Below are 14,859 nucleotides of genomic sequence, written 5' to 3' on the forward strand. Positions count from 1 at the left end.
GAAGCTGATGACAGGGGCAAAGGAGTGAGAAGGCTGGGACGGCTGTCTCCTGTCCACAGGGAGAAGGCCCTCTGGGGCCAGGGCCAGCCTGGGGACGGCACTCACCACTGACACACCAGACACCCTGACCAAGAACCCACCCCTTGGGGCGCCAATGACCCCTGCCTTCCTGCCCAGCTGCATGAGTCCTGCCCTCGGCTTCCCCTCCAACACAGCATCCTCCGAAAGCACACACCGAGGACCCGACACTCCCCTGCCAGCCCCCTCTGCAAGGAGGATGCAGGCTCTGGGGCCAAGAGACCAAGGGGTCACGGGAGCCGGTCCAGCCCCTCACTCTGTCCTGCAGGGTCAGCCTCGGCCCTGAAGCCCACAGGGCCCTGACAGCCTGGCAACATCCCTCCTGTCACTGGTCCAGCACCACCACGCCATCAGCTGGCCCTGGGGAAGGGACGTGCTGGTGGGGGTGAGGGTGGAGACGGGCCAGGCCCCCGTTTTTTTGGTCTTTTTAATATTTATTTATTTACTTGGCTGCACCAGGTCCTAGTTGCAGCACGTGGGCTCCTTAGTTGCAGCTTGCCAGCTCCTTAGTTGCAGCATGCGAACTCTTAGCTGCTGCATGCATGTGGGATCTAGTTCCCTGACCAGGGATCGAACCCAGGCCCCCCTGCATTGGGAGCAAGGAGTCTTATCCACTGCGCCACCAGGGAAGCGCCCACAGCCTGAACCCCTGGAAGTCCATGCCCCGCCCACTGACCCTGCCTCCTCAGTGCTCATCATCTCTGGGTGGCCTTCCCTGGGACCCCCAGACCCAGCATCCCAGCGGAAGTACCTCGCTTCCTGGCCCTCGGGCCTCTGGGCGTACCGGCCGGCCCCAGATCACCTTCCCCGTCCTTGCCCACACAGGGGTCCTGCAGGCTGCTCTCTGGCGACAGGCAGGGGAAATGGCGGATTCCGTACTCAGTCCAACATTTAGCGCACTCTACAGACGGCAAGGGACAGTCTCGGTTATGCCCCGCCTGCCAGCAGAGTGGCTCAGGGCGCCGCTGGTAGAACGAGGCTCTCACGCAGCACAGCAGGTGCGCCAGGCCCTCCAAGCACCCATGTTGAGAGCTCCACTCACTCAGACCCACCTCCTCCAGGAAGCCCTCCCTGACTGCCACACCCTCCAGAATGCCCCGTTTGCTGAAAGAGAGCAATCAGTTCAGAACTTTAGATTTTCCAAATCTTTCTCCGCACCCAGGTTCTTCTGAAAGGTAATTCCAAACCAGTACGAAACTCCTTAGAGCAGAGCCTCAGGTGTGGCCCACAGATCAGGCCAGGCCTTTGACAGGTGTCATCTGTGTGCAACAAACAACGCGGCAAAAACGGAGAATAAGGCCTTGGGAACGTCTGTGGCAATTTGAAATCGCCGCAACACCAGCACAGGACCATACTGCTGTATTTTATAAAAACACTGTTCGTGGTGTACTGGAAGTGAAAATAAAAACAAAACGAGTTCCCCTGACACTCGGCTGCCGAGCTGAGGAGCAACTGTGGGGTTTCCTCTTCGATAATTTTCATTTATTCAGAAACACTTCCTGGACAGGTTTGCCAAAATTCCTGAGCCCTAAGACGCACGTTGTGAAGACACTCAGACACCTCTGTGAGCAAGCTGCCTTCTGTCCGCGGCACCTTGGGGCCCACGGAGGCGGTGGTGCCAGGCGGAGGCTACACACCAGAGCCCATGAGGGTACGTAGGCCCTGCTCCGCCCGGCTCTACGAGGAGGGCACTTTCCAGAAGCCTGCTCCAGGGGGGACATCTGAGCACGTCGACAGTCTGGCAAAGTCCTGGGGACTGGCGGTCCCGGCCCGTCTCAGCGCTGAGCTCCTACAGCGGCAGCTCCTTCGCAGAAAAGGCCTCCACGTCAGGTGTGTCTGTGGGTCTGAGGGTCCAGGACAGGGCCCATCTCGCAAGAGGTCAGTGCCTGACCTCCCCTCTTCCCCAGGGGCTTCCTGGGGAGCCTCCAGGCAGGGCCTCCTCCTCAGGCACCCACCCAGGCTCCCCTGCAGGCAGACACTCCCCAGGCCCGGGAACCCCGGCCCCAGCGACGGCTGCCCGACAGCACTGTGTAGGGTGGGGATGCAGCCGCCCAGGTCCCGGGCGATGGGGTCACCCTTCTGCTTCGTGGGGAGCAGGGAGACCGCAGGCCCGGCTGGCAGCCCAGGTGCCACCTGATGCCCTCGCCTCACTGGCATCTGGTCACCAGGAGTCCAGACCCTGCCCACCTCCCCCTGGTTGCTCCACAAGGTCCCCAGACACCCATGGAGGGGCCAGTCTGATCTGCCCTCCGGAATCACGTGAACCTTGAACTTTGGGGGGTGGGGGGACTGGGACAATTTACATGTAAATACAGACAATTATAAAGAAAACAATAAAGATCATTTGCAACCACACATCCCTAGGTGAACACTGTCCACACTCGGGGCTGAGGTCTCACGCAACTAGAAGACCGTGGACGGGGCTTTGCCTGTTTCATTCGCCATGTCCGTCCGTCATCCCAGCGGGCCCTGGATGGGTCGCTGGCACTCTCCAACAACTGATCCCCACGGCGGCCTCCCATCCTGCCCCGGACCGCGGCTCTCTCCACTGTCTCCCCAGGCTGAGGGGTGACGGCATTTCTGAACTCTGTCTCCTACCCCCATGCGGCAAACACCTCTGCCTGTATCTCTGATTATTCCCTAACAGAAAAGAGGCATGGCTGGGCCGAGAGAGGGAAGGCAGCGGGGTCTGGAGGCAGGGAGCCGTGTGCCCTCCCCTCCGGGGGAGCCCGCCCCCCCCACCGCCCCACTCCCCCACCCCCCACACCCCAGCCTGGCCACGGGAGAATGGCCAAGTTCACTTCCACCTCTCCAGGTACCGGTGAGGCTGAGTGCCTTCTCACGTGCCGTGAGCCATCCCGATCTCTTCACAGATCTGGCCCATCTGTATGAAGATTTGGCGGTGTGGGGGGAGTTCCTTCTATTTATGTGAATTCTTTATGTGTTAGTCATGTCCCACTTGGCTTTTTGCTGCATTTGCGATGGAATTTTACGGTAAGAGCCCACTCTGAGCTCTTCATAGTTAACTTTAGGGTCCCCGAGTAACCCGTAACACACGGTGCTTGGCACACAGCAGGTACTGGTGATGGCAGCTGCTCCCACACCTGGGGTCTCCGCGGGGCCCCACCATCCTGGCTGGCAGGCCTAGCCCTGCCTCCCTGGGAACCTTTCTGGTCACCCCCAGAATCACACCGGCATCCCAGAAGCAGCCCTGGTCTCAACAGCTGTCAACAAATCAGGAAGATGCAGATCCTTTTCTGACAGAAATGCAATTAACTTAGAAATCATTTTTAAAAGACAATTAGAAAGAAATACGTGTTGGGAAACGACGAACTACAATTCTAAATAAATCCTGGGTCAAAGAAGAAATCATAATGGACATAAAACATTTACAACTAAACATTAACAAAAAAAAATACTATATATTTTTTAATGTGTGAGATTCGACTAAAACAGTAATTATTTGGACAGTTATAATCTTAAATGCTTTTGTTAGAAAAGAATAAAAACTAAATTTGAATGAGGTAAACATCCACCTTAGGAGTCAGAAAAATAAAACAGCATCAACTCAAAGAAAGAAGGAGGAAAATAGTAAAAACATGGGCAGAAATCCATCAAATTTTAAAACTAGCATATACTAGAGATCAGAAAGTCAAGTCAGCTCTTTGGAGAGGCTTATAAAACTGCCAAGGGTCTGTCAATATTGCTTACAAAAGAAGAAAATGGGAAGGTACAAATAAACAACATTAGGAATAAAAAAGAGAATGTGATCCAGGTACCACGGACGTTATCAAAACAATAGGAGCAGAGCTTCACCGTGTTCACTTGCTCAGTCTCCACCACGACAGGAGGGAAGCCTAACCTGGTCCATTTTCAGGAGGTCGGGGCACAGCTGGAACGCGGCAGAGCAGGGGGTCGGAACCAGAGCAGCTACCCTCAGAGCCGTGCCCTTGACCAAACAACAGTGCTACCCGGGTCCCACTGGACAGTGACACGCTACCACGCACAACGTTATTTCAGTCAATTTGAACATTTAGAAGAAGCAGACACACGTCCAGAAAAACACAACAAACTGACCCAAGGAGAAACAGAGAGCCTGGACAGCCTTCACAGATGGAGAGAGTAACGGGCAGTCCAAAGCAGTCCACAAAGAAAACTCCAGGCCCGGGTGGCAGTTTTACAGCAAAATCCCAGACGCCTGTGAGGAACACAGAGGCCTCTTGGTCCCAAAGCTCACACAGAACACAAACACCATTTCTACTCAACCCTGAACTAGAGCATCGGGCCGGCTCCGGACGGCAGGAAAAATAAGTAAAAGATAAAAGCATTGAAATAGAAGAGGAACCTACTGTTGTTATGCATAAATGACACTGTCTATACAGAAAACCCAAGATTCTACAAATTATTACAATTAATAAAAAGACTTGAGCAAAATAGCAGGACAAAGTCAGTGGGCAAAAGTCAATTACACTCCACAGGGAAAACCTGGCTTCTTCAAGAAATAAAATTCAGGGGGAAAAAAAGAAAAACTAGAAGATAGAGGAGAGGGGCTTCCCTGGTGGCGCAGTGGTTGAGAATCTGCCTACCAATGCAGGGGACATGGGTTCGGGCCCTGGTCTGCGAAGATCCCGCATGCCACGGAGCAACTAAGCCCGTGAGCCACAACTACTGAGCCTGCGCATCTGGAGCCTGTGCTCTGCAGCAAGAGAGGCTGCGATAGTGAGAGGCCCGTGCACTGCGATGAAGAGTGGCCCCCACTTGCCGCAACTAGCGAAAGCCCTCGCACAGAAACAAAGACCCAACACAGCCAAAAATAAATAAATAAATAAATAAATAAAATTAAAAAAAAAAAAAAATGAGTAGTGAGGGGGAGACTAACTCCACAAACTATTAAGCATGTTATAAGGTTAAAATAAACAAATCAGTGTGGCACTGATAAAAAAAATATCATTAATTAAATACTTTAAAAAAAAAAAAAAGATAGAGGAGAATCTAGAGATATGGAAAGACTTAAAAGGCGCATCATCGACTACAACGCGTGGATCTCATAAGGACCCCGTGGAAATGCGCGTCTCTGTGGTGCTCCGGAACCCACCGGTGGGCAGGAAGCCACGGCTGCATCTGTACGACACTTGGTCACGGAAAGGAGACACACGCTGAAATACTCACACAGGAGATGTGCTGACGTCTCGGGCTTCCTTCTAAATGCCCTGGGCAGGGGGGGTCATGAGGGCACAGGCGAGGCTGGACCGGCCACGGGGGATGCCCCTCACCCCAAAACCCAGTGGACGGGTGCTGGGTTCATGACATCACTGCGTCTACTGTTCTGTTTGAAATATCTCACATTTAGAAAGTTAAAAAATAGGATGTAAAAATTAAATAAAACCTCTGGACTTTCCTTCTTAAAACAACCAGTTGTGTGTGCATGCACCAGCAACAAAGACTTGGAACGTGTAATATATTCCATTTATAATGGTACCAATTATAAAAGCAGCAAAAAACATGTTTTCATTTTGTTAAGTTTAATGGAAGATATGTAAGATCTTTGTGGAGACAATTATAAACCTTTATTGAAAGACGTTAAAGACCCAATAAACAGAAAGACCTACACGTTCATGGGTTGGAAGACTGGTGATGACAGAGATTCCGATTCTCACACGTTAACACAGCGGATGCAAAGCAATCCCAGTCCAAGTTTGACAAGGGGATTCTATAATCTATTCAGCAACAAAAGGCCAAAATACCCAAGACATTTCTAAGGATAAACAAGTAGAGCAACTTGCCCTAAAAAATATCAAAGTTACAACAACTGTATGAAAATTAGGGTGGAACTTTGCACAGGAATAGAAAACTTGACCAGAAGAACCTGTATGGAAACCGTATTCATCACAGAGCTGGCACTGCAGGTCTGTAGAAAGGGATGGAATTTTCAGTCAGGGGCTCGGGGACCATTTGTTATACAGAGAAAAGTGGTATTGTGCTCCACCCTCCCCTCCCCACCTCTCACCGTAAACAAGAATCAGTTCCAGGTGACTGCGAGACTTAAATATGAAAAACAAATTATACAAGCTTTAGAGGAAGTAAAGGCAAAATCATTATCACCTTATCACAGAATTTATTAAACAGAAAGTGCACACCATGACAGGGATGATTGATAAACTCAGCTACGTTGTGATTAAGAACCTGCTTTCCTCAGCAGCACCATAATGAAAAGCCAGCACAGTGGACAAAGGTTTCACCTCCAGAAACCTTGTACATCGACAAGAACAAGACAAACTCAAAGGAAAAATACACAAAAGAGTTACCGGGAGAGACCCAAATGCCCAGTGATCACACGAAAAACTGATCAATCCCATTAGTTACCAGAGAAATGTGAATTACAACCAGAAGACACCATTCCACGCCCACAGACGGACAAACAGTCAAGGCCACCACCGTCTGGTGCTGACGGGATGGGAAGCAGGGGCAGGTCAGCACAACCACCAGCCACCGAGCTGGCCACCCCTGGCCACCCCTCGCTTGGGCCGTCCCGACAGCGCCAGCGTCCAAGGGTCCTCAGCACCACCACACAACAGGGCCCAAAACAGGTGCCCTAACAGCCCCTCGCCCATGGACCAGGCACGCCTGCCATGGCCACGCACACAACCCAGCGCCACAGAGCAGGGAGACGGAAGGGCAGCCACGTGAACGGCAGTGACTCGGGGGCAAAACAGCAAAACCAGCAAACTGCAGAATGATTCGACCGTACAGAGTCCCAAAACACGCAGACTCGCAAGGTCTGTGTGAGACGCTGACATGTAGCAGCAAAACCACAGGCAAGAGCCAGGAAGCCGTAACCCGCAGCCCAGGGGCGACGGGAAGGCACTGGGATCCAGCGGAGGCACCTGGGAGTCCGTGTCGCCAAGCCTTACACCATCACGTTTAAAGTCCCCATGCACACTCACTCACACTCACTGAGTCGCACATCTGCCCGGCACCCCCAAGGACACGAACTCAGTTACGTAAGCCACACGTCCTGCCGAAAACCCCCTTCGCCCGGGGAAGGGAGCCGGCGAGTGAGCAGACTGCGCGGTCAGCCTGCGGGGTGAGGGCTCGGCACCCGGAAACCTAGAAGCGGATCCCGCCCGGTGTAGCCCAGGACGGCGTCCGTCATCCCGCGGGCCTCGGTTCCCGCGCTGGGCACTGCACGCCAACACCTGCCCCACACTGTCACCCACTCAGCCATCTGCCAAGCACCCGCAGGCCACCGCAGAATGACCGCAGACACCCAAGTCCACCCCACAGCAGAGCAGCCTCTCCCACTCTGCTCTCTCCTGGTGCCGACTCAGCCCAACACCAACGGCGCCAGCCCAGCCCAGGGCCAGGGTCACCCCTGGTCCCGGGTCACAGGCAGCGCCGGCCAGGACAGAACCCATCTACGGCCACCAACACAGCACACTGGAGACCCGCCCACGCCGCCAGCCGCTGTCCTTACCTAGGGGCTGATAGCCTTGTGCAGAGGGCCCCCCAAAAGGGCCGCCGCTGCCAGCGATGGATCCGTAGGACATCTTCTCACAGAAGGCGGGGCCGCTGCCTTCCTGGAGAGCTGGAAGAAACCAAACCCGGGCAGGGAGGGAGGAAAGAGGGTTTAGCGCTGGGATTCAGGATGCACTCTGGCCCCGCCCACCCCACCTAGGAGTCTGATTCTGCTGCACCCTCACCTTGCAAGTCAATAATGTCTAAATGTTGAAAAAAAATCAAGCAGTAGTGACACGAGTGTGTTATTCAGAGGAAAGCATCAAAGATCTACTAGAAGAATCCAAAGCAGCTGACTCGGGACAGGAAGGAGGGCGGCTAGGGGTGACTTTTCTCTGAATTAACCATGTAGCGCTTCTTTACGCCATAAACTTCATGCATGGGTAACATAAAAATATCAAAGCTTAATCTGAAAAATTCCAATAAGATCATCCTCCAGAAAGATCAGTGTGGAAACAAGAGCTGCGGGCTGCAGGGGTGTCTGCCTTGAGCAGAAAAGATCCAGGTGGGGGCCCAGCATCTCCTCAGATCTCTGGAAGGCCACCCCATCATTGTCCTGTGCGGCCATGCAGACCCCAGGCAGGCACAGGGACCCAGGAGGACTCGGCCCAGTTCCACAGGTGCACCCGTGCACCTACTGTGCACCAGGCGCTGTGTCCAACGTGGTCAAGGAGGCCTGTCCCTGGCCCCGGGGACCTGAGCATCGAGTAGGCGACAAGGGATCCAACAGCAGCTTTCAGAGACCCTGAGGGCACAGCAGAGCCCCAGACCGGCGGGTCCCCAGGGTAGCAGCTCAAGCGGGATCTGAGCCGGGAGCAGAGAGCAGGTGGCCAAGCCGCAGAGCCACGGTTTGAAGGGAGGGGCAGGGCAGCCCTGGGAAGACGGGAGGGACAGCAAGTGTAAGACAGTCCCACGGCCACCTGGGGGACTGGCGGAGGCTGCGGGGCGGCACTAGGGACCCTCCAGCCCAAGCCCACCATGCGCCCGGCCACAGGCGGGCAACTGGAAGGGACTGCGGGGCCCAGCCAACGGCACCTGTTGCTTGAGAGGCAAAAACAGTCCAAGGGAGTACCACCGATGTCCAGGCAGGTGAGGGGTCGTGGCAGTCCTGGTCTGAGAAGGGAAAGTCCCCAGCCTGCCATCTCATCTAACCTGCAGTCTCACACGGCCTCTGCCTTTGCTCAGGAACTGGGAGATGGAGGCCATCTCACCGCTGGGCCACAAAGACTCGGTCCAGCCCGAGGACACTGGTCTGGGAACACAAAACGCCACCGGGCAGGACTCTGGGCCTCAAGGCCCTCGGGACCTGGAGCCCAGCGGGCCCGTCCCCGGTGGCTCACAGGCACCCACCCCCACCCCCAGGCTCCCCACGTGCCAGGCTGCACCCTCAGCTTCCTCCCCACCCCTCTCGCCCATCCGCCCACAGCCAGTTCACGCCCCGACTTCTGCACCAAGGTCCCCCCCACCCCCGCAAGGGCTGGCAGCGGGCAGCAAGGACCCAAACAAGGAAGAGGGAGGGAGCCGCTGGCAGCCCAGAGGGCGGGCGGAAGCTGCAGCAGGGCCAGGCCAGAGGGCCGGGCGGATGCTGCTGGGCTGTGGTGTCCGAGGGCAGCCCCAGGCTGCCTCCAAACTGCAGGGCAGAGGCCAAGGGAGCAATGCCCGCTCCCCGGGAGGCCTCCTACCAAGCGGCTTCCGTGACCGCCCACCAGGGCTGCCAGCCTCCTCCAGCCTCGTGCCCCTGGCTCATGTTGGCGCCACGCTGTGCCCTGGACGTCAGCCCCCCGCCCCCCAGCAGCCTGAAGGGAGCCGTCTGTCCTCAGACTGCCCAGATCCTGTCCCCCAGGCACCAGAGGAAGTGCGGGTGCCAGGGAACGCCCCCAGCAATGCAGCCCTGCCTGCAGGACAAAGCCCCAGGCCCGGGGGAGGAGCGGCCGCCAGCAGGATGCCAGGGGCCGCGGGGCTGGAGGGAGCGCCCGGACACGGCTCAGGCTGGGGGCCAACAAGCCGAGCCCCAGGGCCAGCGCTGAGGCTGTGGTAGGGCCGTCTCTGCCCCGGATGGGCTCCCACGCAGGGTGTGACCTCTGCCTGCAGCTCTCTCCTGCCGGCCTGGGTCTCTCAGAGGCCGGGGCACCCCAAGACCAGGGCCGACCTTCCCAGCAGCAGACAAGGAATGGTACTGTCTAGACGGGGGTGCCACAGAATGGGCCCTGCCCCCCTCACTAAGCTGAAGGGACCCCCCCAAGGATGGAGAGCCGGTCCTCCCAAGCTGGGGCCTGCACAAGTCACTTCAGCCCCCTGGTCCTGTTTTCTCATCTGTAACAGGAGGCAGCGCGCCCACCCTTAGCAGATCAGGGTGAGGCGTCAATCAGTGACCTTCAAGAGCTCACCTGTGAGCCTGTGCCCCGCGGTGACACGGGGCCACACGTGGCACTGGACAGCGGCGGTGAGTGAGGGCCAGGCCTGGAGGCCGGAGAGGCGAGAGCAGCACAGCTGTCCCTCCTTCCTCCTGCCCTCAGCCTCCCGAAGGCCTGAGCCGACCAGGAACCGCAAGGTGCACCCAAAACCCAGAGCAGGAGGAGGGCACGGGGACCCCGCAGCCCCCCTGCAGGTACGAGCTGACCTCTGCCCGGATGGCTGCGCCTCGCTCCTGCTGGAGCCTCTGTGAGGCCCTCCCGGCCGTGGTGACGGGCCTGACGGCAGCAGCAGGCGTCCTCCCCCCTGAAGGGTCCACTCCCGGGCCCGCCCCACCCGGCCAGGTGCCCCCCAGTCCTGAGCCGGGACCCAGTCTCCTCCCTGTAGGAGGTACCGGGAAGGGAGCCCCGGGGAGGGTGGGAAGTCAAACAAGAGGCGGCCACCCTCCAGGCACCTGTCCCCACGCTTCCGGGCCCCCGTTCCACTGCGCCCACCCGAACACCCACAAGCCCCAAAGGGCTAACAGAGCCTGGTATCCAGCCGCCCTCAGGCCGGCCTGCCCTCCCCCCGAGGCAGCCACATCAGGGCCTGCGGCCCCCATACCCATGGGAGGGAGTCCCAGACCACCTAGCCCAGAGGAACCACGGGGGCCGGGTGAGAAGCGGGGAACTGCTGGACCCACGGGTCCGCAGAGGGAGGTGCGCCCAGCCTTCCTCCCGGCCGAGCCCAGAGCCCCTGCCGCCCCGGCCTGCATCCCCAGGAGGGGCCTCAGCACCTGGCCGCAGGCAGGGGGGCCGCTGCACCAACTCAGGGACCTCCCCTCCTCCAGGACCTCGTGCTCGTCCTCCACACCTTCCCTCAGTCTCACCCAGCCCTCGTCCCCGCTGACAGCGCTCGGGACCTCACCCTCACGGCCCGAGCTCCGGCCACAGCCCCTCCGAACCCACCCCCAGCACCTCCGGGTCGCCGTCCTTCAGCCGTCCGTGTCCCCTCTCCTCTCCAGGCCCCGCGCCGACCCTGGGGCTCGGCCCTGCCACCCCTCCCTTGCTCTTCCTCACCTCCCCCTGCACAAACACAACCCTGGTTAATCCAGCTCTCCAGGTGCCCTGGAGCCCAGGTGGGTGTCATGGGCTGCTGCCCGCCCACTGTCATCGCCAGCCCCTCCCCAGCTACACGGTGAGCCTTCCTCCGGCCACAGGCCAGGCCGGAAAACACACAGAAGGCCAGGCGAGGCGCTGAGGTTGCAGGTGCACCGGCCCTGACTCCAGAGGGTGCTATTCCACTGCTCAGTGAATCCCCTGTTCTTCACTGAGCCAAAACGAGCAGAGGGGTCAGGGGCAAGGGGACTTTGGGGGTCAGGGGCGGGGGCTCATGCCTCAACACCTGACCCAGACCGAGAGCGGCCGGAGGCCTCGCCAGGGCATCCTCAGGGCCCACTCCGTGTGAGGCGTGCGGGGGCGATGGGGAGGCTCCCTGAAGGAGGCAGGGCAGAAGGAGAGCTGCCCGGGGGCCTCTCCCACTGCCCGAACCCTCCTGCTGCGGCCGCCCTCGGCTCACCTGGTCCCACGCCCGCCTGCAGGGGAGCTGCTGGGGCAGACCTGCCCCCGATACTGCTCTGGGCCCAGCGGCCTGGCTCCGGGTCCTGACCTGCGTGGCTTAGAGACCGCAGCGCTGCCCCCCAGCGAGGGCGAGGCAGAAGGCAACACTGATGCCCAGTCCCGCCCACGCCACTCCAGGTGGAGGCTGAGCGGCCCAGGCTGCTGCCCACTGAGGGCCAGGAGGACACCGTGCCCCAGCCCGCGCACGAGAGCCCGCAAGCTAGACCCGCACTTCCCCCACTGACCACCACCCACGGGCCCACCAAAGTGGCTTCCGATGCGGGGCACTGGGGAAGCCAAAGCAGCTCGGAGACCCCAGGATGAAGGCAAGGACATCACTCAAGACCAGGCTGCCCGGCACACCAGGCCCCGCATCTGGAGCGTCCTGTAGAGAGGACATCTGGGACCTGTCCGGGGCCATGAGGGCCTTGGAGGATGACAGGCGTCTACCGTGGGCCCAGGGGAGGGGGTGGAGGCCCCTGTGCCAGGCATCCCCTGATCTAGCTCAAACCCCCAACTTTTTTTCTAACATCTTTATTGGAGTATAATTGCTTTACAATGGTGTGTTAGTTTCTGCTGTATAACAAAGTGAATCAGCTATATGTACGCATATATTCCCATATCCCCTCCCTCTTGCATTCCCCCCCACCCTCCCTATCCCACCCCTCTAGGTGGTCACAAAGCGCCGAGCTGATCTCCCTGTGCTATGCGGCTGCTTCCCACTAGCTATCTATTTTACATTTGGTAGTGTGTATATGTCAATGCCACTCTCTCACTTCGTCCCGGCTTACCCTTCCTCCTCCCCGTGTCCTCAAGTCCACTCTCTACATCTGTGTCTTTATTCCTGTCCTGCCCCTAGGTTCTTCAGAACCATTTTATTTTTTTAGATTCCATATATATGTGTTAGCATACAGTATTTGTTTTTCTCTTTCCGACTTACTTCACTCTGTATGACAGTCTCTAGGTCCATCCACCTCACTACAAATAACTCAATTTCGTTTCTTTTTATGGCTGAGTAATATTCCATTGTATACAGGTGCCACATCTTCTTTATCCATTCATCTGTTGATGGACACTTAGGTTGCTTCCATATCCTGGCTATTGTAAACAGTGCTGCAGTGAGCACTGTGGTACATGACTCTTTTTGAATTATGGTTTTCTCAGGGTATATGCCCAGTAGTAGTGGGATTGCTGGGTCATATGGTAGTTCTATTTTTAGTTTTTTAAGGAACCTCCACACTGTTCTCCGTAGTGGCTGTATCAATTTACATTCCTCCCTTTTCTCCACACCCTCTTCAGCATTTACTGTTTGTAGATTTTTTGATGATGGCCATTCTGACCAGTGTGAGGTGCTACCTCATTGTAGTTTTGATTTGCATTTCTCTAATAATTAGTGATGTTGAGCATCCATTCATGTGTTTGTTGGCAATCTGTATATCTTCTTTGGAGAAATTTCTATTTAGGTCTTCTGCCCATTTTTGGATTGGGTTGTTTGTTTTTTTGATACTGAGCTGCATGAGCTGCCTGTATATTTTGGAGATTAATCCTTTGTCAGTTGCTTCATTTGCAAATATTTTCTCCCATTCTGAGGGTTGTCTTTTCGTCTTGTTTATGGTTTCCTTTGTTGTGCAAAAGCTTTTAAGTTTCATTAAATCTCATTTGTTTATTTTTGTTTTTATTTCCATTTCTCTAGGAGGTGAGTCAAAAAGGATCTTGCTGTGATTTATGTCATAGAGTGTTCCGCCTCTGTTTTCCTCTAAGAGTTTGATAGTGCCTGGCCTTACATTTAGGTCTTTAATCCATTTTGAGTTTATTTTTGTATACAGTGTTAGGGAGTGTTCTAATTTCATTCTTTTACATGTAGCTGTCCAGTTTTCCAGACACCACTTATTGAAGAGGCTGTCTTTTTTCCATTGTATATTCTTGCCTCCTTTATCAAAGATAAGGTGACCATATGTGTGTGGGTTTATCTCTGGCCTTTCTATCCTGTTCCATTGATCTATATTTCTGTTTTTGTGCCAGTACCAAACTGCCTTGATTACTGTAGCTTTGTAGTATAGTCTGAAGTCCGAGAGCCTGATTCCCCCAGCTCCACTTCTCTTTCTCAAGATTGCTTTGGCTATTCGGGGTCTTTTGTGTTTCCATACAAATTGTGAAATTTTTTGTTCTAGTTCTGTGGAAAGTGCCATTGGTAGTTTGATAGGGATTGCACTGAATCTGTAGATTGCTTTGGGTAGTATAGTCATTGTCACAATGTTGAGTCTTCCAATCTAAGAACATGGTATATCTCTCCATCTGTTTGTATCATCTTTAATTTCTTTCATGAGTGTCTTATAGTTTTCTGCATACAGGTCTTTATTCTCCTTAGGAAGGTTTATTCCTAGGTATTTTATTCTTTTTGTTGCAGTGGTAAATGGGAGTGTTTCCTTAATTTCTCTTTCAGATTTTTCATCATCAGTGTATAGGAATGCAAGAGATTTCTGTGCATTAATTTCATATCCTGCTACTTTACCAAATTCATTGATTAGCTCTAGTAGTTTTCTGGTAGCATCTCTAGGATTCTCTATGTATAGTATCATGTCATCTGCAAACAGTGAGAGTTTTACTTCTTTTCTGATTTGAATTCCTTTTCTTTCTTTTTCTTCTCTGACTGCTGTGGCTAAAAATTCCAAAACTATGTTGAATAATAGCATTGAGAGTGGGCAACCTTGTCTTGCTCCTGATCTTAGTGGAAATGGTTTCAGTTTTTCACCATTGAGAACAATGCTGGCTGTGGGTCAAACCCCAATTTTTAAGAAGAGAAAACTGAACTCAGGGAGGGAAACCGACTCACCCAAGTCACGGAGACAGACGGGGTCTAGGACAAGCCCCCCCGCCCCCCGCCCCGTGGCTGCAGTCCTCCCACCCGCCCTCCCCAGTACTCTCTGTCCTGGGTACTGCGGTCCCACTGTGGTCCCACAGCTGCAGAGGAAGAGAAGAGCAACTCCCGCACCTGCCTGGTACCCTGCCAGCACCCTCCCTGCCCACTGGAGTTGGCAGGCAGCGTGTGAATGCAGTCTGCACTGCACACAGACGGTGAAGAGAGAGATGTGAGTGGGTACACAGAGCCGCACAAAGGCCACTCGTTCACACAGCTGTGAGTGTGATGTTCATCTTCTTCCCAGCTTTGTCCCCTAAGACGGGGTAACGCCCCAGAGCAACGGACATGCCCAGCACGCAGATCTTGGTTACAAAATATCATTCTTCACAAAAAGGA

At 55.3% G+C, this 14,859-nt stretch overlaps 1 protein-coding gene across 18 annotated transcripts in view; it reads right to left on the reverse strand.

The window, feature by feature from the left end:
• Positions 1-14,859, reverse strand: part of TSNARE1 (t-SNARE domain containing 1) — a 132,228-nt gene that overhangs the window by 91,999 nt on the left and 25,370 nt on the right. For 14 of the 18 annotated variants that reach the window (XR_014255388.1, XM_082432810.1, XM_082432812.1 and 11 more), the window contains exons 2-3: positions 7,553-7,663; positions 830-979 (exon numbers count right to left, since the gene is read on the reverse strand). Coding sequence is in view for 17 of the 18 variants with exons in the window: in XM_082432810.1 (XP_082288936.1) it covers positions 830-979; positions 7,553-7,625 (223 nt within the window). In the remaining variant the exon portion in view is untranslated. Of the gene's footprint in view, positions 1-829; positions 980-7,552; positions 7,664-7,778; positions 8,432-8,745; positions 8,846-14,859 lie in introns of those variants that run through there. The other 4 variants (XM_082432821.1, XM_082432818.1, XM_082432819.1 and 1 more) reach the window with 3 other exon arrangements.

The sequence above is a fragment of the Balaenoptera physalus genome (assembly GCF_965194825.1).
Source record: "Balaenoptera physalus genome assembly, chromosome: 17".
NCBI lineage: Eukaryota > Metazoa > Chordata > Mammalia > Artiodactyla > Balaenopteridae > Balaenoptera > Balaenoptera physalus.